Source organism: Rhinatrema bivittatum, chromosome 4 (genome assembly GCF_901001135.1).
Source record: "Rhinatrema bivittatum chromosome 4, aRhiBiv1.1, whole genome shotgun sequence".
NCBI lineage: Eukaryota > Metazoa > Chordata > Amphibia > Gymnophiona > Rhinatrematidae > Rhinatrema > Rhinatrema bivittatum.
In genome coordinates, this window is record NC_042618.1 from 364,821,808 (window position 1) to 364,846,404 (window position 24,597).

The 24,597-nt window shown below is 42.2% G+C and overlaps 1 protein-coding gene and 1 long non-coding RNA gene across 3 annotated transcripts in view; one reads left to right on the top strand and one right to left on the bottom strand.

The window, feature by feature from the left end:
• PPARG (peroxisome proliferator activated receptor gamma) overlaps positions 1-24,597 on the top strand; it is a 151,632-nt gene that overhangs the window by 84,034 nt on the left and 43,001 nt on the right. The window contains 1 exon segment of the mRNA XM_029600784.1: positions 13,599-13,798. Within this exon segment, the coding sequence (XP_029456644.1) occupies positions 13,599-13,798 (200 nt within the window).
• LOC115091015 overlaps positions 1-24,597 on the bottom strand; it is a 46,965-nt gene that overhangs the window by 12,260 nt on the left and 10,108 nt on the right. For both annotated transcript variants that reach the window (XR_003856576.1, XR_003856575.1), the window contains exon 2: positions 21,982-22,164. This is a non-coding gene — a long non-coding RNA (uncharacterized LOC115091015). The remainder of the gene's footprint in view (positions 1-21,981; positions 22,165-24,597) is intronic.

Genomic DNA, 24,597 nt, shown 5'->3' on the forward strand with positions numbered 1-24,597 from the left:
CTTACTCCCATCTAATGTGGCCCATTTCTTATCTATTTACTTGCAATCTGCCTCATGTCTGTCTGTAACCATTACTTATGGATCCATTACTTGTTACTTCATGTAATTTACTTTGGACCTACCTTTAAGAAAAGGTGGAATATCAAATGCTTATAAATTTGAGATGGGGGCCCCTAAAACAAGGCTTGGTCTTTAGAAGAGCCCTTGGAGAGATTCTGGGGGGAATGTACTTGTCCTCTACATTGGGGTTGTGGTGTATCATTATGGCTAAAGCTTAATAAGGGGATGGTATATCTTTTTAACTGGTGGTATGTGGGCGAATCTGTAGGTGAGTGCGTATGGTTACCATATAAGAGAGTATTTAGAGTGGGAATGTGCCTTCTCTTTGGCCCTGGGGTTGACTGATGCCGGAATGAAGTCGAGGTGGGGGAGCACCTCTCTGCTTTCTGGCATCCACTGCCAGTGACCAGCAGGGCCATGCCTCTGGGATACCCCGGTTAGACTCTCTTGGTCAGACCTATTCAGCCTTCTGGGAAGAACCGTGGAGTACGAACGAATGGGATTTCATCCTATTTCCAGGGAAAAAGAGTTTAAAGGATTTGTGAGTACTGAATGCTATATCTTTAGGAAAAGATAGACTAAGGGCTAATCCTAATTACTAATTGGGAAGAAAGAAGAAGAATTGATGTTATTTTGAACAAGATCCTTGAAGGAAGTGTTGTTGTTGCTGCTATAAATGCTGTAAGAAATATGCGTACCTCTGACTGCAGGAAACCTCAGATTTTTGTGAAATAAAAATGTTCTTGTGAAGATACCTTTTGGAGTGAGGCCCTCCTTTTCACAAGGAGTATGTTTAACAGAGGCCGCTAGTAGTTGTGTAAGGAATTTGGGGAGCAGTCCAAGAGGTCACAGAGGGGAAGGAGGTATTTAGTGGAGCTTTCCCTATCCAGTTTGGTATATACGGCTCTAGCCTCTAAGCCAGGTCCACAACACCAATAGTTTGTAGGGGTCTGCATTTGGATAAACCAAATTTTAGAAAATGAAATGAATAGGGCCAGTTTGTTTCTTTCATGGGCGCTGAAATTAATTGAGGACCTCCCCCCCCCCCCCCCCCCCCCCCCCCCCCCCGCCAAATTAAATGAATCCTAATTGTTTCCTTTGTTTAAAATTTTTTTTTTTTGTTTTGGCCCAGGCCTGAGGTCCAAAGCAGAGGCACCAGCCTATGCTAATTTATTTTTTTTATTTATTTATTTATTTATTTATTTAACATTTTTATATACCGAACATTTGTTTTACACTTCATGTCGGTTTACATTGTGACTAGACCAAGTATTAATCCTGGTCCATAAAACAACGCTGGTGCCTCAGCTTTTGCCTAAGACCAGGGCCTTGCCTAGGCATAGACCGCAGCCCGACCCAGGGGGTCACAGCTACACCCAAGTGCAACTCCAGGGACTCGGCCTAGGCCCAAGCCCAACACCAGGTCCTTGGCCAAGATCTGAACAAAGGCTCATGCCTCCAAGAAAATTCTTCCTGGGGTTGGGAAATTTTCCAACTCCCCTCACTTACCTGTTATGTCGAGGATCTCATGCCGCAGTCAGTCCCAGACACAACGCTGAGGCCTGGCCCAGAGCCCAGGGCCCAGACAGGAGGTAGGATCCCAATACCCGGGCCTCATCCTAAGCCAGAGCCCAGAACCAGGCCCAAAGCCAGGACCCAGCCCAAAGGCCTGGTCCCACCACCTGAGTCTCGGTATAGGCCAGAGCCTTGGCCCTGGTCCAATGCCAGGGCCCAGTTTGGAGGCAGGGTCCCGATGCCAGAGCCTCGGCCCAGGGTCAGGCCCAGGCCTGGAGGCTGGAGCCCAGGCTTCATAGGAATCTGTTCGTTATTTTTTCTTCAGTTTTCTTTCTTCAAATGACACCGTATGCTGGAGATGTGCCAGAGTAAATTAATTCTGGTGCATCCTCCTTAGCAAAGGGTACCATTTTTTAATATGGTACTAAATTGGCACTGCCATACAGCAAAATGGCACCCACTGCTGAGGAGGATGTACCAGAGTTAATATACTTGATTATGTCCCCAATGAGGGGCATCATTTGAAGAAAGAAGAATGAAGAAAGAGGAACAAAAAATGAAATTCCTATGAGGTCTGGACTCCAACCTCCAGGCCTGGGTCTGTCCCTGGTCTTAGGCCCCAGCACTGGGACTCAACTTCTGGGCCGTTCCTGATGTCAGGCCTGGATCTGGGCCAAGGCCCAGGCTTCGGGATCCGACCTGTGAACTGGGACCCAGCCTCTGGTCCGTGCACCAGTGTTGGGCCTAGATCTGGGCTGAGGCCCAAGCATTGAGATCGGGTCCCGGCTCTGGTCTAGACCCAGATGGAGGGGCACAACCTCTGGGCCAGGCCTTGGAGTTGGGCCTGTCTTGGGCTGAGCCCCAGATATCAAAATTCATGGGAAAACAGCACCATTCCCGAAAACATAATGAAAAACGAAACAAACATTTTACCCCTGCATACCCAGCATGACCATTTTTGCTTTTGAATCCAGAGACTGGTGATCTGCTCACAAGCAAGCATCAGACCTGTGCCTCAATAAGGGGGTTACAAATAAATAAATATACAGTAGAGAGGAGAAAAGATAAAAGTGTTTTCGGACTCATTCCCTAGAGGAGCTCGGGATCCTAAGAATGACCATGTAAAAAACATAAGTATATGTAAGCTAATTAAAATTCTTAGACTTCGTGTTTTGTTTTGTTTTTAAGAATTCTTAACTTTTTCCCATTTTCTGACTATTGCAAAATTCTTGTGATACTTAAGTTCCCAAGTGAGTATATGTCAGCAGCATATCATGAAATGGTTTGCTTGTGCGTCACATAGTTCTTTCCTTAATCTTGTTTTATTTTATTTACATAATGAGGGTAATTTTCAAACAGCCTGAATGACAATAAAGTTTGCACATACATTATACACACAGTCTGTACCGAGTATTTTCATAGCAAACTGAAGCACATAGATTCGCTTTGAAATACTCAGCTAATTGGCAGAGTGTGAGCGCACTTTACAGCGCATAAAGTTGTGTCTGCTCTTCAAAAGGTGCAACATATGCAAAGTAATTTATATGCATATTTTTTAAATCAAAAAGTATGTGTGAAAATCCCAACTCCGACCCCCAAAAGCTTCTCTGCAGTTTACTTAAAAGTATGCACATACCTGGGTTCTACGAATACTTCTTGGCACCCTGTGTCTGGAGCTGATTTAGTACAGCCATTTATGTGGATAAAACTGTACATGCACACCTATATGCCTGATTCATGATTTGCTGTGTTACTGTATATTCAAGCTTTATGGGCTGGTGGACTGGTACATTTCTCACCCAGTAGAGGAGAACATTGTGCTGGGAAAGGCTGAATCAGTCAATGGGATTAGTGAGTTTGACCTTCCCCTCTAGAAATCTCTTTTTGTGGGGAATAAGCACTGGTCCAGCAAGTTTTTGAATCTGGCCTGGCATGTTCTTACAGTAAATGGAGCTGGGAATGATCTGTGCTGTGTACATTTCTGCAAAGTGCTGCTAAGAAACCGCTTCAGATTGTAGTAAATTACTTGTTTGAACTTCAGACAAAAGTGTGAGGGATCAACGTACGGCACATGACGTCTACCCAATGTCAGTTAAAGGCAGGGTGCTGGAACTGGAGTAGTTCCTGCTAGCTCCATGAGATATTATGTTGACAGTGTTAGGGCTCAACCCATTAGTTTTATAAACGAGAAATCCTGGATGGTAATTTAATTAGTTAATCAAGTTAACTGTATTGTACTGTTGTGAAAAAAAACGCTTGTACAACATGACACATGCTTCTCAGTCTGCACAACTTGAATGCTTTTTTTCTTAATACTGAAAATGATTGAGCATTAACTATATGGTAACTGACTCCAATCTGTTTCATATCCAAGCTGAAATTTTGAAAACATATCTTAACTTTTGCTTTGGTAACTGGAGTCAGCTTTGAACCAGTTCAAATCTTGCCGGGGAGAGGGAGGGACAGTGATTGTTTTGAAGTTCTGGTTTGATGAATTCTATATGTGATGCATATTTAAACATAGTGGATAGCTTCCACACTAAGGCCTAGATTTTCTAACATACCGCGGCATCGTGAATCGCATGGGGCAGGGGGCGCTTTTGTACCCAATAGCGCCATCGTAAAAGGTGATGCTATTGGGCATGAAATTGGAAGCGAAAAGGCTCCTTACCTTTTCGCCATCTACGCTGTCTTCGCGGCGTCCGCCTCAACTTCTCCTCTTCCGGGGCAGATGCCGCCCTGACTCCGTCCCTTTTCGCGTTTGCTAGCTTTAGAAATTCAGATGTGTATGGGCATTAAATCTCCAGAAGACAAAGCTGAATTTCCTCTGAGATGAGCCAAATATAAATTTTATGGCCTGGAGGAATAATGTCACAAGTTGGATAATTTCAGATATTCAGCCAGTTGCATGACTCTGAAATTTTGTAGGCCTGAAGTCCAAGAGATGGGCATGGAAGATATGCATTTTAAGAGATGTGAAGTTAAACTAATACAATAATATGAGAAAAACTGAATTTTAGTCTCTGTTGAACTTAATCTGTCTAGCCGTGGGCTTTGCTGTCCTGATTGTATAGTATAGCTGAGTCCCGAATTTGTAATCTTACTTAGCAAATCCCAGTTACTCGTGTAGGGTTTAAGAATTTGCGTTGAATCCTTGTGATTGTGCTGCTGTCCTCTGCGGTTGCACTGGAAATGGAACATGTTTCTTCCAAAACCATTCTTTTATATGTGGCTTTTGGAACTATTTCCAACTAATCCATAAGAGGCTCAGAGTTAAATCCTACATGACAGTAGCTACATTCATAAAATATCAGCAACATCTAAATATGAACAGGAAATTGTAACTGCATTTGTCATGCATGAAATATTGTTCTTCTTTGTTGTAACTATAGTATATTCTGAGTCACAGAGTTTGATAAATTATCTCCTAAGGCAGTTGTATTACATAAAACCAGCTAAACTTTCTCTGTATCTGCTTTTATCAGCTCTGAGTTGTGGCCATCAAGTTGCCTTACATTTAGTCAACAAACAATGCAGATTTTGGGAGAATTTCCTAAACTGTGCAGGTATTTGCAAAGTCCTTGGGAACTTTTACCCACAGACTTTATCTAAATTCTGAAAGGGAAAGTATGCATCTTCTTTCCCTTTGAAAACTGCCTAGGGAAAAAGTAACTGCAGAGATTTGCACTTGCTTTTTCTTTGAATATTTTTCTCCTGAAAATGAAAAACTGCATGCGTTGTTCCCTCCTCCGATCTCATCCCCTCCTCTGAGCTCACCCGCTTTTCCCATGGGTAGAAGTGCCCACATTGATCCTCATTTGTGTTTTTACCCAAGGCCGGTGGAAGCAAACGTGTTGGGGGTGGAGCAACGATGGTATCTCTTCCTTCCTGCCCCCGCAGCCAGAAGAGAAAGTGGGTGGACTGTGGGGGCAGGAAGGAGAAGATTGCCGCAGGCTGCAGGAGCAGCAGGACTATGGTGGCCGTTGGGAGCTGGAGCAGTGGGTGCCCAGCCTTCAAGAGCCGAAGAAGCAGGCTACATGGCCTCAACAAGAGCAACCAGGCCCTGCAGGAGCTGGAGCTGGGGGCTGGTGGCCATCCCGTTGGCAGCTGGAACAGCAGGACGGCATCTGAGCAGAAGCGAGCTGGAGCAGCTGATGCAGGGCTGTCAGGAGGAAGAGGAGCAGCAGCGTTGCCCAGGCAGCTGAGAGAAGGAGGAAGAGTCCTGTTGGTGTTCAGGACTGAAGGAGGAAACCCCTGCTACTACTTGTGCTTCTAGAGAGAGGGAGAAAAAGTGAGTGAGTGATGCAGTGTGTGTGTGTGTGTGAGAGGCTTCTTCCCACAGGCCTTTTCTATCCTATCACCCTTATTTTAAAATCACCTCCCGCCGGACATTCAAACTCATCAACCCTATCATCCTTTAAATCTAAACTGAAAAACCTCTCTCTTTCATCTGGCCTTCCCATAAAGCTGCCATTCATTAAACTCGGTACCACTTTTAACTGGTATACAATCTTGTTTTTTGGGAGGCACCCTCGTTAAGAAATAATATTAATAATAAGAACGGTTTTATTTTAAAAGCAAAATCTCTGGGCTTTTTGATCCCAGAACCTTATATAAGGGCACTCATTCTTCAAGCAATGTGTTTCTCTGCACTTCCTTCCTGTGTGCAGAAGACATTCAGCCTTGAGCCTCTTCTCTGCCTGCTCTGGAAGGATGCTTACAAATATGTTAATGCAGAACCATTTGTTTACATCAGACTTATTCATTAGTCCAAGGAATTTGTGAAAAGATTTGCTACACATAATCCTGTGCAACTAAAGAATTTTCTCTCATGTAAACAATGGTTAATTATATCGGTCCTAATGGTCTTGCACTAAACTAGGAGGCTTGGAAAAAAAAACAAAAGAAAATATTAGAATTTTTGTGTGTGTTATCATGTAAACATTTTTATTTCTTGTTTTTATTTTGGCCCAGCAGTTTCCTCCTCTTACTTCTTTTGAGTTTTCAGCTCAGTCAGAACCAGCCTTTGTTGGGGTGTGGTTCTACCTGGGACTTTTCCCCCAAATGTTATATTCCCTCTTCTCAACTCAACTCGGCCATTGCAGTGATGGTACTCAGCCAGCGGTCACAAACTGTGGCTCCCTCTGGCACCCGTCTATCTTGATCTCAAAATCTGGCCACTAGGTGTCACCATTCAGCAATGGCCAAAATTCTCTCCTCCTGCGGGGACTGTGAGTGCTGCCTCTACAGCATCCCAAGCCTCAGCCAGCCTGGGGAGCAGAAACCAGATCTTCTGCTTGATAGTACACAGCATTTACCATGGAGCCACCAGGCCAACCTTTTTGACTTAGTTCTCTTTGAATTTTGCCTTGTAAACATTGTAACTTGGGGGTAGATTTAGATTATTTATCAAGAAAAACAAAATTATCCATCTCTTGTCTTTGTAGGCTGGATTTCTTCATTTCAGCCCTGGTACTATTGCTTTTTTCTTTGGGGGATTGAAAATAGTCCTGCCAAGTCTGACTGAGGCTGGTATAAGTTGCCACATTGATTTGCAATATCTCGTCCCAGAGAAATGTGTTGGCCACTGTCCTAAAAGTGTACAAGAGCTTTTTCTATGCTGGATATTGCAAAAGAGAGAAACGGTTAAAAAACAAGCTGACCCATTAATCATAGCACATTTCATAGCAAATAATATTTCACATTCATTCTGGCTGGTACTGTGTTGACAATGAGGTTTTCCTTCCTGGAGGGCAAATACTCCCAATGGAGATTGTTTCTGTAAATTCAAAGCAACTTTCTGAAATCTTTAAACATTCTGAGGCTGGCCTGCAGACCTTCACAGATAATGATCCTAATCATGAACATGGTCAAAGTTTTCAGAGGAGTAAATAATATGCTCAATTACTATAGAAGATCTACAGGGAGAGGATGAAGCATTCAAAGCAGTTGTGTTTTATGCTTTTTTTTTTTTTTTTTTTTAAATAAGAAAAGCAGGCCAATGAAAGCTCCAAACAAGAGCAAGGAAAAATAGATCAGGATGATCGGCAAGATGAGTCAGAAGTAGATGATCACAGATTTAGAAGTTGATACATTTCTAAAAGAAAATAAATCTGTGTTTTCAGTATCGCTCATCTTGGTTTTTTTATTCATAGGAACGGATCTCCAATGGAAAAATGGGTTTTGATATATGGAATTTCGATAAATGGAAAAATTGCAAAAACGTATGTGCTCCATATGTAACCTCTGTTCCACTCAGAGGACACACAAGTACAGCTGGATGCTGAGAAACCTGGCTTCTCCTGACAAAGGAGAGGAAACAAGTTTTCATGGCCCTAAGGCTTTGCACCTCTTAAATACCTTGTCGTACAAACCACATCACCACACAAGATTGGGGTTATACCAAAATAATTTTTCTGATGTACTTGTGAAATGTGTATGACAACAAAAAGCGCACCATCTCCTGGTGACATCCAAAGCAAACAAAATCCATGAACATACAAGCAAGGCCTTCCTCTGACTCCCAAACCCCTATTCAGGATACTCACTAGGAACCTCTTAGGCTGTGGGACTCCCTTTTTGGGACCTGAATCAAGCTTGTAGATTTATGTTGATTTGTTCAAAACCCTCTGAAATCACAGGGTAGACCCCCTGCACAAGACTGAGCTCCTTCTCACTACTGAGGCTCTCCACTGAGAAATTTGTGGAAATTCACTCTGGTGAGGCTTCTGCTGAAACTCCCCTGGTGCAGACCCTATTCAGCTGCAGATCAACACACATGGGACCCTGTTCTGTTCCACTTCTTGCACAAATTTGGTGTGAAATTTCCACTAGAACAAGAAGTATGGAGAATACTCCCTTTCACTAGGAATCAGTACCAAATTCCTGCCCAGAGCCCCTCAGCTGCTCCAAGCACTTGTCTCCCTCTTCTGCATCTCCAGAGACTCTGACCTTGAGTCATGGACTGCATGTGGAGAAAAAGCAGAGAAACTTCTAGATTTCTCCATTCTAGTAACTCTCCTCAATTGTAGACACTTCCCAATGGGGAGTGTCAGCAAATCCACTATATCTCCTCTGAAACCTCATTACTGAGTATCTTTGGAAACGACTGCATCATTAGTAAAGGTCAGGGACCTTTAGAACCCTCTTACATGTATATCAAGGATTGAAGTATATGAATAGAACAAGAAGTCTTTGTGGAATATCACGTGACCTGTTGAAGTCTAATCATGTGATATAATGCTAAGAAGAGGATTTATCATTATTCCCTTCGGCAAAGGGAGAAGAAAATATGCACCTGGCTTTTGTTGTATGCTATCCGTCCAGTTTGGTTTTTAAAGACTTAACAAATTTTGAATTGTATCCTATTTCTGAAAGCTCCAGTCCTATTTTTTCTGTTTCTTCATAATTTCTTATTTATTTTGCTTTTAAAAATGATCATTATGTGATGCTGCAAACCTTGCTTAACCTCTGCCTATAGAAAACAATATGCTGCATTTGTGTCAGAGGTAGAGTGTATATATTGAGTTTGTGCCTTTATGCCTTGAGGATGTTAGCACTGATATATAGTGGTATAACAAGGGAGACTTGCAGTGAGTGCAGGCCTGTCTTCCTGCATTTTGTATGTATTTGTACATCAGCTCTGAGCTGACCTGTTATGTTTTTGCTCCCTGGTGCAGAAACCAGTGGAGGCAACGTTTTTCCATGGAAGGAGTAATAACAAAACTCTACTCATAGGTTTAAAACCTAGCTTCTTTGTGAAAGAGCCCCTGGAAGGAATCATGGGGACAACACCAGAAGGAAAAACCTACCTATGGAAGTCTCATAATATCTCTCAACCATCAAGCTATGGCGAGAGAACATAGTAGAGATCTCATCTTTGTGAGACTTTCCTCACTCCAAATGATGTCAAATCTTCACCAAGGTGTACTGTGCAGTTTGTACATCTCACTCTGCATGTAAAATTGGCCCCTAAACCCTACACCATCACCACCTCACCTTGAGCTATTAGCTGGCCCTCCTATAGTGATATAAATAGTTGAATACAGTGAAGGCCTCCCTAGATGCTCTCTCTACTCCATTCCACTCCTCTCCCTCTCTCTCCCTCCTCCTCCTCCCCCTCCCAAGCCCAGAAATGGCCAAAATGCAATTTGCAAAATTTATCACAAATTGTGTTATGTTCATTTCCAGCATATCACACAGCTTAACACCAGGAAATAGGTTGTAGTTATTTCCAGCATTTAAAACTAATCAACAGCATGCATTATGCTATTTGCACAGTGCAATATTGCCCCTCATTTTAATCTAATCCCACCCAAACCCCTCCCAATCCACCACTTCTAAAAATTTGCATTCGTGCCGTGCAATAATATGATTATCACAAGCGTTATGGCGTTAATGCGTTATCGAGTGCGTTAACGCCATAACACATTTTGATGAATGACCCTGTTAGCTAGATAACACTTATCCATCTATATATTGCAACTTTGGGCCTGGTTCATCGAGGCATTTTCCCATAGACACAGAATGGGAGAAAAGTCTTAGTGAATCAGGCAGTTAGCCGGATAAGTTATATCATCTAAGTTTAGACCTGCTATTGAGAAGATTTGACTTATCTGGCTAAGTATTAATATTGCTTTTTAGCTGGATAAGCTATCCAGCTACGTAGCGCCGCTTCAATTCAGCCACTGCCCGCCCACAAAGTTCTCCAGCTAAGAGGTAGCTGGGGAAGTGACTTGTCTGGCTATCTAGTGGCCACTGAACTTAAGCGGATATTCAGCAACTGCTAGATAGCCAGATAAGTCCTACTTATACGTCTATTTTACCGGCTGAATATTGGGCCCAAGGAGACTAGTGGAGGGGGAACCAATCATGGAATAGATAAGTAAAGGGGGCCCTGTATTTCCAAACCTCGGTAGAACTCTGAATTTATCTAGATTGTCCTTGTGACTCCCCTAGTGCATTTCCTACCCCATAGGAAAAAGAAGCAATCATTTTATAACCACCCAATACCATGCCCCTCCCCACTAAATAAAATGTAATTAGCAATAATTCATGCATTTCTGACTGATAAAATTATACACATGGAACATTTTCAGGAAAAAACCTAAGTATAGCATGTTGTGAGTCCCAGATGGACAGTTACAGTAGATTTCTTTCTACTTTAGTAACATATTGTATTTCCACTCAAAAAGACGATAGTGCCCCGTAGGAGTTACTGCACAGAGGTCTTCCTGTTTCAGTGGATGCAAATGCAGATTAACACCAAGGCAAAGAGGGTGATTGCACACGAAGTCCAGGACAAAATAAAGCCATAGAAAAAAATTGCTGTCTGAGCATTTATTTGTACCAGAGCTAGAAATAAGACGCCTTTTGCACAGGGCAACCATGGTGGCAGAAAAAGAACACTGTGACCTATCTAGTCTCCCCATCCATACGATCTATTCAGCTTTATAATCCCTACCATTCTCATAATCCTCTTTTTTTTCTAGATCTTGCCATAAATTTTAATATGCATATCTTATTATTGATAACTATTATGTGTTCTTATAACTTTAATTACACCAATAATTCTACCATATACTATCTGATATCTTCTTATTTTAACTTTGAAACATTTTATCTGTTCTTAATATTTCAAGTATATCTTAACATTGATTATTTTTATGCGTTTTTATTACTTCTATGTATTTAATATTGTAATAGGAAGTATATTTGGATTAGCTATTCTTATACAAATGTTGTGAACCGTTATGATGGAACCCACCGAATGACGGTATATAAAAACTTGTAAATAAATAAATAAAGGTGGGTAATGGGATTCTTTGTAACAGGAAAGAGATAATATAACAGAGTTAAAAAAATAATACTATCTATTTCCCTGGGCCCCTGAAGAATGGTCCTGGGAGAGAGCGAAACAGAGCTACATTACCTTTAACAGAAAGATCCTGTGTGTCTTTTTAATTCATTGCTTGCTGAACTGAAGAGCCTTCTATAGGAAGGAAAGGTAAACCGAAAGAGCAATTGGACTGGAAACAAAAGTAGAGCTGAGCAGTGCTTGTGTTTAAGGAACAAATTTGGATCCATATTGCAGAGAGATTTGAAGAGGATCAGAAGCATACCTGTGCAGCTGCAGCTAGTGAGAAAGACAAGTAGTTTTTAGGGGTTTTTTGCCAGAGAGCAAAATAAATTATTTGGCACAGGAAAGTCCTTAACCCTGGTAGATATGGGTTGAATTTTAACTCAGTGGTACAGCTCTACTAGGAAAAGAGAACCATTGAAGAAAGGGTAAGCAATCCTTGTGGGTGGAAATCTAGTTTAAAATTAGAAGTTTACCAGCAGAAATGCATGGAAATAATAATCTGATATAAAGTCTGAGCGAAGAAAAACTCAAAACAAAATCTGTTTAATGTGGATCTCGACACTAAATCCAAGGATCTGTTCAGTCAGAGGCTGGTATTAAAATCAGAAGCTGTAACCACTGACTGAAGCACAAGTAGCCTGGCAGTGTGAACTGCTATTTGTGAAAGGGCAGCTCTTTAGTCCTTTACAGAGTTCGATTGGAACTAAATGTCCTACAGGCCGATTCAGTAAACTCCGCGGGAGAGCCGGCACTCCGAGGCGAGCACCCGCTCTCCCGATGCACGCCCAGGCACCTCTCCTGGGCGCGTGATTCTTTATTTAAATTAAGACCCGCGCTAATAAGGAGGCACTATATACACTAGCGGGTCCCTAGTGCCTCCTCATTAGCAGAAGCGGCGGTTGTCAGCAGGTAGGACAACTGATGCTTAATTTTACTGGCGTCTGTTGTCAAACCCGTTGACAGCCACGGGTTCGGAAAACGGATGCCGGCAAAATTGAGCGTCCGTTTTCCAACCCACAAGCCACGAGCAGATTTTTTTTTTTAAATTTTTGGGGCCTCTGACTTAATAATATCACTATGATATTAAGTCAAAGAGTGTACAGAAAATCAGTTTTTTCTGCTTTTCTGTACACTTGCCTGGTGCCATCTGAAATTAACGCCTGCCTGTATTTGGGTGACTAACTAATAGGTTCAAAACATGCATTTGCATGTAATGAGCGCTGTTAGTTTCGGGGGGGGGGGGGGTTGGCTACGTGTTTTCCATTCGCTATTACCCTTTACAGTATAAGGGGTAACAATAGCGCGTCAAAAACATGCGGCCAAACAGGAGCTAAACGGTGCTGTATCGGCCTGCTAGTTAACAACTGGGGAGAAACAATCTAAGGACAATTTCTCTCCTAATTAAAATCCTTCTTTATTAAAGCTGTATGCAAGTAAGACTGACATACATAATCAGAGAAAGATAGCATATTTGAGTTGTCATATAATATTTAGATAGGATGTTTAAAAGCTTTATGGTGAGGTTTTGTTTGATGGCTATTTGATTCACATCAATGCCTCAATTTATCATTGGCTACCACACTCAAATGCACTTAATATATAAAAATTTTTGAGGGATTCAACAAACTATTATATCCTGTTAAACCACAGAATCACCTCATCCAATGATATTTCTTACCCTTTAAAGCCTTCAACAACAATTTGATCACCTATCTGGGAGATCAAATTGTTGTTGAAGGCTTTAAAGGGTAAGAAATATCAATTTATCATTGAACATAGTAATTGTTTTTTTAAATTAATTGTAGCATTTATGGCTTCTAATCCTTATTCTAAAAAAAAGGTCTAATGTGCAAAGCAGTACCTTGGTCATCTTGCTTTTAAAAAGATAGCAGATCTGTGTAATGCAGCAGCACCTCTGAATAGGCTACCAGTCTGAGGCTTCCTAGCAGACTGTGTGGGCACCATGAGGTTTCCTTTTCCATTCCTATTCAATCCCCCTTTAGTGTCTTAACTGCAGCTTGCACTTTGTAATAGGGTTCTGAGCTTTTTGCCATCCTAAGAACTGTCATAACGAAACCAGAAATTATTAAAAGGTGCCAAAATGACACAGACGTGTGACTGAGATCTCCACTAACACTAGGATTTATCTTGTTGTCTTCAGCTATCAGGTTTGGTCGGATGCCACAAGCTGAGAAAGAGAAGCTCTTGGCAGAGATCTGCAGTGACATCGACCAGCTGAGCCCCGAGACTGCTGATCTCCGAGTCCTGGCCAAGCACTTGTATGATTCATACCTCAAGTCCTTCCCCCTGACCAAAGCCAAGTCGAGAGCAATCCTAACAGGAAGGACGACAGACAAATCAGTTAGTACTCTTTGGCATGATATTTCTTCCACTCTCTGCCCCCTCCTCCCACCCCTGGGTAAACAATTTATCACAAAGTCTTGACTCCCTACTTTATTGTTGGCTGTAGCATGTTTCATGCTGGGTCTGAAGCACAGGAAATGTTTTTTCAGATGGGGCAAATAAAACTTTATTTTAAAAAAGACCAAGTTTACCTATTGAAGTATTTGAACTCATGCAAGACTTCTGAAAGTCATTTCCATACTTCCTTCATCTAAAGTCCTTCCCCTTGTCCCCTTTCCGTTCTTTATTCAACTTCTTTTCAGTGTTATCCTGTATATAGGCTTATGGTTCACTAGACTAAAATACCCGTGAAATTACCCACATTAAGGGACTTTATAGCAGTCTACATATACCTAGAGAGAGAGAGAGAAATATTCAAAGAGGTCTAAGCCAACTAAGATCAAAGCCTTTGAGACTTCTCCCCTGCTGAAAGGCTATAGTTGGCTCCCTGGGTTATACTAGGCAGCTAACTTTAGCTGGACATAGTTGGAGCAGGCCTGTGGTAGGGTTGTATCAGGGAGGGGGGGGGGGATTTACGTGGTTATGGTGATTTTCACCACTAGCCATCTAAGGGGGTCATTTTCAAAGGCTTATCGCATGCGATAAGCCTCTATTGCACGCGAAAAGGCCCTTTTTGCGTGTGATAGCATGCTGGGGGCGAAGTTGGGGCGGCAAGGAGGTGGACTCGGAGGTGTCTTCGCTGGCGGCGATAAGGCTAGTAGCATTATTGTCGCCAGTAGCGCGCCCAATAGCACCACCATTCACGATGGCGCTATTAGGTGCGAAAGCCGGCAGCAAGAACACCGCGGTGGGGTGAAGGCTGCCGGCTTTCACAGGCCCGCCCCCTATTTTCGTTGAATTCACCATTCTGACACTCCCCTTCTCCCTGCCTTGCTTCCCTCCTTCTGGTGGCATGAACTCCCTATCTATACTCAATTACAAAAGCACCCTTTATCTCAAAACTCAATTGCGGGCAGATTTATTTATTTTTTTTAAATAAGTTTTTTTTGGGAGGGGGCCTCCAACTTAATATCGCTATGATATTAAGTCGGAGGCCCCCGACGATTGAAAATATTGTACGATATTTTCAAAGTCATCAGAAATCAGGGGCTCCCCAAAACCGATAGGAAAATCCCACGAAATTGTTCGTGGGGTTCTCTTATCGTTTTGGGGGAGGGCGGGAAAAACGGCACACAAAAAACAATCCCTAAACCCACCCCGACACTTCAAAACAGCTCCCTTAGCTTCCCCCACCCTCCCGACCCCACCCCCCCAAAACATTTTAAATCACCTGGTGGTCCAGTGGTGGTCCCGGGAGCGATCTGTGAGTTTTTGCCTCTACGGCCAACTTCTTTTCAAATCCTCTTTTAGCCTGTCTTATCAATGTCTTACATTTAACTTGCCAACGCTTATGCATTATCCTATTTTCTTCTGTTGGATCCTTCTTCCAATTTTTGAATGAAGATCTTTTGGCTAAAATAGCTTCTTTCACCTCCCCTTTTAACCATGCCGGTAATTGTTTTGCCTTCTTTCCACCTTTCTTAATGTGTGGAATACATCTAGACTGTGCTTCTAGGATGGTATTTTTTAACAATGACCATGCCTCTTGCACACGTTTTACTTTTGTAGCTGCTCCTTTCAGTTTTTTTCTAACAATTTTTCTCATTTTATCAAAGTTTCCCTTTTGAAAGTTTAGCATGAGAACCGTGGATTTTCTGACTGCCCCCTTCCAGTCATTCATTCAAATTTGATCATATTATGATCACTATTGCCAAGCAACCCACCACCATTACCTCTCTCACCAAATCTTGTGTTCCACTGAGAATTAGATATAAAATTGCTCCCTTTCTTGTCGGTTCCTGAACCAATTGCTCCATAAAATTGTCATTTATTCCATCCAGAAACTTTATCTCTTTAGCATGTCCCGATGATACATTTACCCAGTCAATATTGGGGTAATTGAAATCTCCCCTTATTACCGCACTACCAATTTGGTTAGCTTCCCTAATTTCTCTTAGCATTTCACTGTCTGTCTCACCATCTTGACCAGGTGGACGGTAGTATACTGCTATCACTATAGTCTTCCCCAACACACAAGGGATTTCTATCCATAAAGATTCGACTGTGCATTTAGTTAAATTAGCTGCTAAATTAGCTTTCCATGCTAATCAATTGGGGTTTTTTTTTTGCTATTTCGCATTACTTTTTAGAAGCGTTATGTTAAACTAATTCTTTATCTTTCAATTTTTATCTTTATCTTTCAACTGTCCTGAATTGTACTCCCTGTTCATTGTAACTTTCTTTCTGCTAATTATGGTTTTCCCCTGGTACTACTGTAAACCGGTACGATAAGACTTCGTCTTGAGCATTGGTATATTAAAAGAATTTAAATAATTAATAAATAGTCTCATGCAGGATGTTTATCCTGTTGGACTCTATGCCATCCTGGACATAAAGCGCTACACTGCCTCCGGGTGGCTCCTCTCTGTCATTGCGATATAATTTGTACCCCAGTATAGCACTGTCCCATTGGTTGTCCTCCTTCCACCATGTCTCTGAGAAGTCAATTAAGTCTATGTCATCATTCACTGCTATACATTCTAATTCTCCCATCTTACTTCTTAGACTTCTGGCATTAGCATACAAACATTTCAAAGTTTATTTTTTGTTTGTATTTTCATTCTGCTTTTTAATTGATAGGGATAAGTTAGAATTTTTTAGCTCGGGTGAGTTTTTAGTTACAGGCACTTGGACTACTTTTCTTATTTTTGGAACCTCACTGTCTTGATACCCTAATTCTAATACATCATTTGTATCCTTTGAAGATACCTCCCTCCGAACCATGCACTGCTGAGCAATTGTCTGCTTTCCCCTTTGTTCTAGTTTAAAAGCTGCTCTATCTCCTTTTTATTCTATTGCCAATTATATATGACCCATTACAACCAGAACCTGTGGAAGCAGGTCAATTACAACCAGAACCTGTGGAAGCTGGTCCGAAGGTGTTTATGAGAAACATGATGGGAAGCCAAACCGGACCAGTGGTGTCAGATGAAGTAGCAGATGTAATGACTAGCTGAGGAGTATTGTAGAACACAAGTAATCATGTCATCATTGTGCCGCAGTGGTTTGGAAAATAATAGATCACATTTTGTCCTTATATTTCAACTCTGTTCTGTATTATTTTACTATGCAGATTTGAGATCTGTCCCAACGCAGTTAATTGAAACATGGTCCAAATTGGGGAACCATTTAAGTGGATTAAGTGGATTACAAAAAAGCTGTGTTTCTGACACATCTTTAGACTGAATAAAACCTATTCTTTGTACTACTCCCTTCTATGCATGAGTCATTTCCTGAGAACATGTAGTCTCTGCATTAACTTAATCTAGCATAGTTAATGAGCACAATTGTTTTGAAATTAACCTAAATTTGCTTTGATCTAGGACTTCTAATGGATCATGACCCAAAAGAGAGAGCTTGCTGGAAACTTGATTTCCAGCTAGCAAGCCTCCATCACATTGTTTGTCTCACAACCAAATCCCATGAAAATGTCTCTTCTAGCCATTCCCAAAGGATATGTCCACCTCTGTGGTTTAAAACCTAAAAATAAAAAGAAAGAGTTCAGGAAAAGACGAGAGCCTCGCCTATGCATGTAATGCACCTGCCTGCCTGCACTCAGCAGTGAGACATGCCAGAAAATCCCAGTCTAGAGTGACTGCCAGTGACAGTGATTTTTTAGATTTTCAACCAATAGAATGTTGTAAAACAATTGTACAAAACAGTATCATGTCTGTCCATCCATCCAACTGGGGACAAAATAATTCTCTAAAGAAGGGACAGAAAGTCATCAGATTTTGACATGCTGGAAGAAAATGGGAATATCTCAGATGAGCTAAGAAAAAACAAAAAAACAAAAAACCCTGAAGCACTAGACTAGTATTTTCGGAAAACAGCCTCCTAAAAATTCCCCGTTGCTTTACTTTGGGAGGCGGTTAGAGGCTGGAGAATGTTGACAAGCACTCGGTCTAATCCTTCCCCCCCCCCCCCCCTTCCCCAGCCACACACACACTCTCTAATACTTTGACCCCCTCCCCCCGAACAGTACTCCAATTTGATCTGTAACCAGAAACCACTCTGATGTAAATTCATAGTAAATTCAAGTGAGAAAAAAAGAGTTATGCACCTCTGACAAGTTGCAACAAGTGGAAAAAAGAAACTGAGGCATAGCATGTACTCGGTATGTAAAGTAAGGACCGTACGACCCCCTTCTGCGGGTCTATGTTGGAAAACATTTTCAAAGTCATGCCTTTGCATACATTCTCTACTTGTTTTGTTTTGAGGTGATTTCTACTCTAGTGAAAAAAACAGTAGCTAGTGACACCATTTGCCACCAGTATTGACTTACGTCACACACAGTGTATAGCGTAGTAACACATTAATGAGGCAGTCAGCACCAGTGTGCCCAAAAGGAGACAGCATGTTAGTCAGTCTTGTGCTCTTATTGACTGAGGCTTTGCTCTCTATTTTTGGAAGGTCCTAATTTTTCAAAGCTTTCACCCTAAGTACCAAATAGAAAAAAACATTTGATAAATTGGTCATATTAAGTAAAGAATTTAAATTATTGTACTATGCCTAAGGTCTGTTAAGTCTTTGTATACTGTTGTGTCTAATTTTAACAATGTTTATGTGTTAGTTGTAATCCACCATTGAACTACATGTATAAGCCAGAATATAAATGTTTTAAAATAAATAAAAAATAATAGAAGCCAAAGTAAACTGTGGAAGACAGTGATGTTAGTGATAAAGTGATACATTTTTATCAATAAGTATTGCCCGTTTTATTGAAAGGGTGGAAGACAAGCCCCATTTCCTTTTTATGCTTCTTTCGCATACATAATTTTTCAACTTCCGATAGCAAGGATGTATTTGTCCCGTATCTGTTTAAATAGGATTGGACAAAAAGAGCTATCTTTGTGCCCACCCCCACCCCAGTGGTTTGTGATTTCAGAGCCTGATCTGAAAAGTTAAAAGGAATCTCAGATCACTAGGCATCTTAATTGTAAATACCAGATCACAAGTCATGCAATTGGATCAGCTCAGCTCTGGGCCAGAAATGTGCTTCTGTTAGTAATCTGCTGGATTTTGTCACTGAAAATAGTGACTGGGCCATATTCCCAAATTTCACAAAAGATGGAAATTGCGGATGTGCATTTGGATAATCCAAATTATGAAATTGATCTGAATGGGCTGATTTTTGGGTCATCCAAACCAAAATCGGCTATCTGAAAATTCCAAAAATGTTCAGATTATTTGTGTCAGCAAATAGTGTGCACTGTTATATGAAATGAATAGCTTGAAAAATCATGAAACCTCTGAAAATGAAATTTGGTCGGAAAATGGGTCGAAAATGAATGACCCAAACCAAAAAAGGCTGTACATCCCTAGTAGAAACATTTTATCATAGTTTATAATACTGCATCACCACTTTTTGACACTATTGTTCGCAGTCTCAGCAAAGACATCAAGAGGTTCATATTCAAAAGGTTTGTCTAGCTAAGTTCAGAACTTAGACAACCTGGAGCTTTAAATATTTCCTCCTACTCCCTGTTCACCAGATAGAGGCCAATATTTAGCCACTATGTGGCTCAGTTAGCCGGATGAACATATACGGCTAATTAGCAGGGCATATTCAGCGGTGCAGTTGCACCACTGAAGATACTCAGCTACCTTAAAGTTATGTAGCTGACATATTTATAGGTCAGCTCTATGGTGCGACCACAGTTAGCTGCATATGTAAGCAACTAATTCTGAATATCGGAGTGGGACTTAAACCTTAGCCCATTAGCACTGATATTCAGCGCAACCTGGATACATTTATCTAGGTAAGTCTGGTCTTATTCCAAAGCAGGTCTAAAATTATATGGGCACATTTACCTGGATAACTTTATGCCTTATCAACTATATTCAAATGTAGCCAGTTAAGTCAAATTGAAACAAAAGCTACTAAATAGGCCTAATACCCTAGCCACCCCCCCAAAATAATTCAAAATATATTGGCCCTATCACCCAATCCATCCCAACCCCCAAAATAATAAAACATGTTGCAGGCTATAGCAGCCTGAGGCCTCCTTCAAAATATTAATAAGCTCTGGCTTCTGGCCCCATCTTGCCACCCAGAAAACCTACCCCCCACCCTTCCAACCCAGAAAGGAAATCTACCTCCCCTCCCCTAAGGCCAAGCCTGAAGGGGGTAGATTCTTACCATGCTCCTGAGACCTGGCTATGGACAGCATTTCTCTGGCAGCAACACTGGTAGCATGTGTAACCAAAGATGCTGTCAGTTTTACCTGACAACGCTGGTAGCATGTGTAACCAAGGATGCTGTCAGTTTTACCTGACAACAATGCTGGTAGCATGTGTAACCAAAGATGCTGTCAGTTTTACCTGACAACGCTGGTAGCATGTGTAACCACGGATGCTGTCAGTTTTACCTGACAACAATGCTGGTAGCATGTGTAACCAAAGATGCTGTCAGTTTTACCTGACAACGCTGGTAGCATGTGTAACCAAGGATGCTGTCAGTTTTACCTGACAACGCTGGTAGCATGTGTAACCACGGATGCTGTCAGTTTTACCTGACAACAATGCTGGGTAGCATGTGTAACCAAGGATGCTGTCAGTTTTACCTGACAACAATGCTGGTAGCACGTGTAACCAAAGATGCTGTCAGTTTTACCTGACAGCAATGCTGGTAGCACGTGTAACCAAAGATGCTGTCAGTTTTACCTGACAGCAATGCCCATTGTATGTGCTACCAGAATTACTGTCAGAGCAAAACTGGATGTGCTCGGGAGCACAGTAAGACTGTTGCCTCCCAGCTCAGCCTAGGAGGGTTTAGGGATACCAGGTAGATCAGAGGGTAGTGTTAGGGGTTCAGGGTGGGGTGGGGACAGAAAGGGGGGTCAGGAACTAGCTCTTTAAATTTTATATTTAGGGGATCTAGGGGGAAGGCCTGCCTCTCATTCACCAAAGCCAGTTTAAGGTACATTGGCAGGCCCGTGAGAAGCATGCACTGCTGCTGCCCTCGGTGGAACTCTTCAGTGGGCAAATCAAGAACTTTGGTTTCAACCTAGCACCTTTCATAAGCACTAAATTCATTACAAAAATAATAATTAAAAACAAACCAGCAATGTATTTGACCTCAGCATAGGACTCTGTAAGGAAAAACCTGCAGAGCAGAGTTCTAATGGCTGTATTGGTCTTGAAGAAAATCTGAATTCTTTGCAGGTGGTGAGACCTTTTTATTACAGCAGAGTTTTGCATAATTTCCTGTTGTTGCAATAAAAGGGATTCACAACCTGCAAAGAACAAAGAAAAGGATGCATATTATGCCCTAGTTCTCTCATCAACAGATAGTAAATACACCATCCCAGTTCATTCTTTACACTTTTCTTGCTACATAAAAGATTTCAGCTCCCACTCTGTAATAATCAGTAATTTCTTTTTTAATGTTGTACTGTAGTGGACTTTGTGCCACAGCACATCGCACTGTTTTACCGTAGGCACAGCTTACGCTTTTTTTTTTTTCAATTTAATTGCAGTAGTATTTGCGTCACTTAAAGAAAAAAAAACATGCTAGGAATAGTGTGTGTGGAGCCGAGCATTACTCAATACCACCGTGCCTCACTGGAATTAGGTAGACCAAGGACTTTAATTTTCGGCTGCAGGCTACTGTGTTCATTTGAATTCAAAAAATTGTAGCCATGAGAATCTTTTTTTTTTTTAATTTTGGCATAGAAAGTTCTCTGTTCTTGTATAGGTAATTGGTATGGTATGACTGGGTGCATGTAGGAAGACTGAGCCTAATGATGGCTGTTATTGAAGTGGAAGCTGAACTCATTAGACCCCCCTAAGATTTCATCCATGAGCCCCTAGGAGGACCAGTTCGCAAAGCCATTTACATGGGTGAAACATCCCAGAGTGTGTGCTGCCTTGACTACTGTGTGCTGCTGACTACTCTGAACAAACACGGCCTGCTGGAAATACTCATTTTTAAAAGTCAACAGTCATGAACCACCAAATGTACCTTTTAGCCTGCTCTGAGGAAGGGAGGGGGCATCATTAGGGACAGCTCAGTTTACCTGGCTGAACATTTGGCTTTCACTTGATATGACTGTTTCCATAAAATAAGACTTCTGTACTTGAGGCGTTCGCTCTGGTTGTGCGTGTCGCTCCCCTCGGCAGTCATTGCCACTCGCTTCTTCCTGCGTGGACCCAGGAACGAGGTAGGAAAGAGCCCTAGCAGCAGCCGTCAGATAGGATGCCTAAGAGTGTGAGAGAGAGCAAAAAATAGACGCTGCCTGTCAGATAGCCCAGGGCCCTGTTGCAAAATTCCCCTCTTGAGAGTACCGGTGCTGGTGCTGTGCATGTCTCTTTTAACTAGGAGAAATAGTAACTCTCTGCACCTCCAGCCAGTCAGTTGACTAGTACTGACTTGCTTTTGTCTTTTCCAGTTAAAGCTTCAGCCTGCTTTGCATGTTACCGAAACTGCATTATGTAAGGAGGGTTTGCACGCAAGTGATACTCCTAAAATATTTGCAGCAGACTTTTAGCAAAATGCTTTAACAGACAAATCCTGAACTACAAAAGGCTATTTTGTAAAGGTTTTAAAATTGTGCCAAACTGAATATTTTAAAAGTAATTTATATATTTTCTTTAAAAAAAAAAATAAAATAAAGATCTCATTATTGCTTTTGAAGTCAGTTCCAAAAATAGGTGAAGTTGTCCTGATTGCGTGCATCAGTCACAGTCTGGTGCACCTCTAGCGGCCTTCGGTGTGAAAAGATGAGTACTATTTTGAGCAAGGAAGAAGACAGAACATTTTCTTACCCCCCTTTTTTTTTTGCTTCTCAAATTCCCCACTCCAGAAGGCAGTGGTGGGTGATACTGGGAATCCTCGCTTGCTCTGAGAGCTGGCATTTCATCTCCTCGGAGATGATCCTTTAACACCACCACCATGGATCAGCACAGTAGTGGCAGCCATCTTCCCTCCCAAGACTGAGGGAGTCCCCTCTGCCATGCCCCTGGACAGGCTTACTTGCAATGATCTGCCGAGACACACAGTTGGCAGCCTAGCAGGGGTTGGGTTTGCGGTTAATTGATTCTCCATCCATTTACGTTTTTCTTTCAGAACTATGCAATTTTCTCAGAGAGGCAATGTTGCCTCTCTGAGAAAATTGGGGGGGGGGGGGGGGGTTCGCGCGTGGCCGGACCCTTGCGCGCTAACCGCGTGTATTTTCAAAGGGCGCCCGGCCACGAGCATAAACCCTGGAACGCGCACAGTTCCAGGCCTCTTCAGAGGGGTCGAGGTCCTGGGCGGGACGGAGGTCGGCCGGACAGCGTGCCACAGTAAATTACTTCTGCTCCCAAGGAGCAGCAAGCAATAAAATAAACAAATTAGGCAGGTAGGGTTAGCTTTAGGGGGGGGGAGGAGAGGGAAGGAAGGTTAGGCAGGGGGTTAGGCTAGACTCCCTCCCAGTCCGCTTTAATTAAGAAGGGGACTGGGGGAAGGCCCAATTGCTTCACCGCAATGGACTTTGCATAAATCACCCCCCCTTGCGCACGCCGCCCGCACATGCGTGCGTAGATTATAAAATCCGGTGGTATGTGCGTGCGGCCAATGGATTTGATAGCATGCACGTGCCGGCGCATGCATGTTATAAAATTGGTGCGTCCATGTGCACGCGCCAGGAACCGCACGCGTGCATGTTATAAAATCTATCCTTTTGGATTCCATTTTTTTCCAAAGTGTCAAGTACCTAAATCATCTAGCTAGAAGGGCTTCAACAAATGACTGCATCATGGTTCTCACTATAAACACTGAACTTTTTTTCATGATTTCCCCAAATACTTTATTCCATATAAACTGTAGGAATCCAAGCTTTATCATGCTCCTTCTCTGTCCCAGATCTTTCATTTTATGCCATGCTTTTTTATGATAAGTCTGTTTGAGACATCTTTTTCTTTTCTATCCATCCCTTACCATTCTTTTTCTTTATTCTTTGTTCTCTCTCTTGCTGTCATCATCATACTGCAGTGACCACTTTGACAAAAATGTGAGGGTCCTCAGTGGGCCCTGCATCCTCTCTGCTCAGTCCTCCAAGCTCCATGGCATGGAGGTTCTGCTGGCAGCCATGTTCCCTGCACTGCCATGTTTAAAAGCCGGCCTCGCACAGAGTAATGTGCCTCAGTTTGGAGTCTTGTCCTCGTCATGGCCTCTGTTATTACGTTCTTCTCTTAGCCTTGTATATATTGGCCCAAGTGTGTGGCCTTCTGGATTGTTTGTCTGTCTTTTTTGTCCTTGTTCTCTGGTTGAAGCGCTAGTTTTTTGGCCCTCTGTTCTTGTATCCTCTTCCTGCATCTCTCTACCCTGTATCTTGTGGTGCACTCCCTAGCTTGTGTTTGTATTGTGGGCACACTTCTGTTCCCTGTTCTGTTCCTCCAGTCCAGCCCTGCTCTTGTGGGTGTCCCTCACTATCTGTCCCCAGCGTGCAACCCCTTGTTCTGCGGCCACCAGAACCTGAGAGCTCAACCCGAGGGAGAAGTGGCCGGTCCAGGCAGTAGATCAGTTCTAGCTCATTACAGCTCCAAGGGTTCTACCTACCGGCAGCCCCGCCATGACAAAAAAAACACCATGCAGGCAATTTTCAAACTGGCCTCTTTGCTGCCAAATCCATGGTCTTTGCACCAGATTTCAA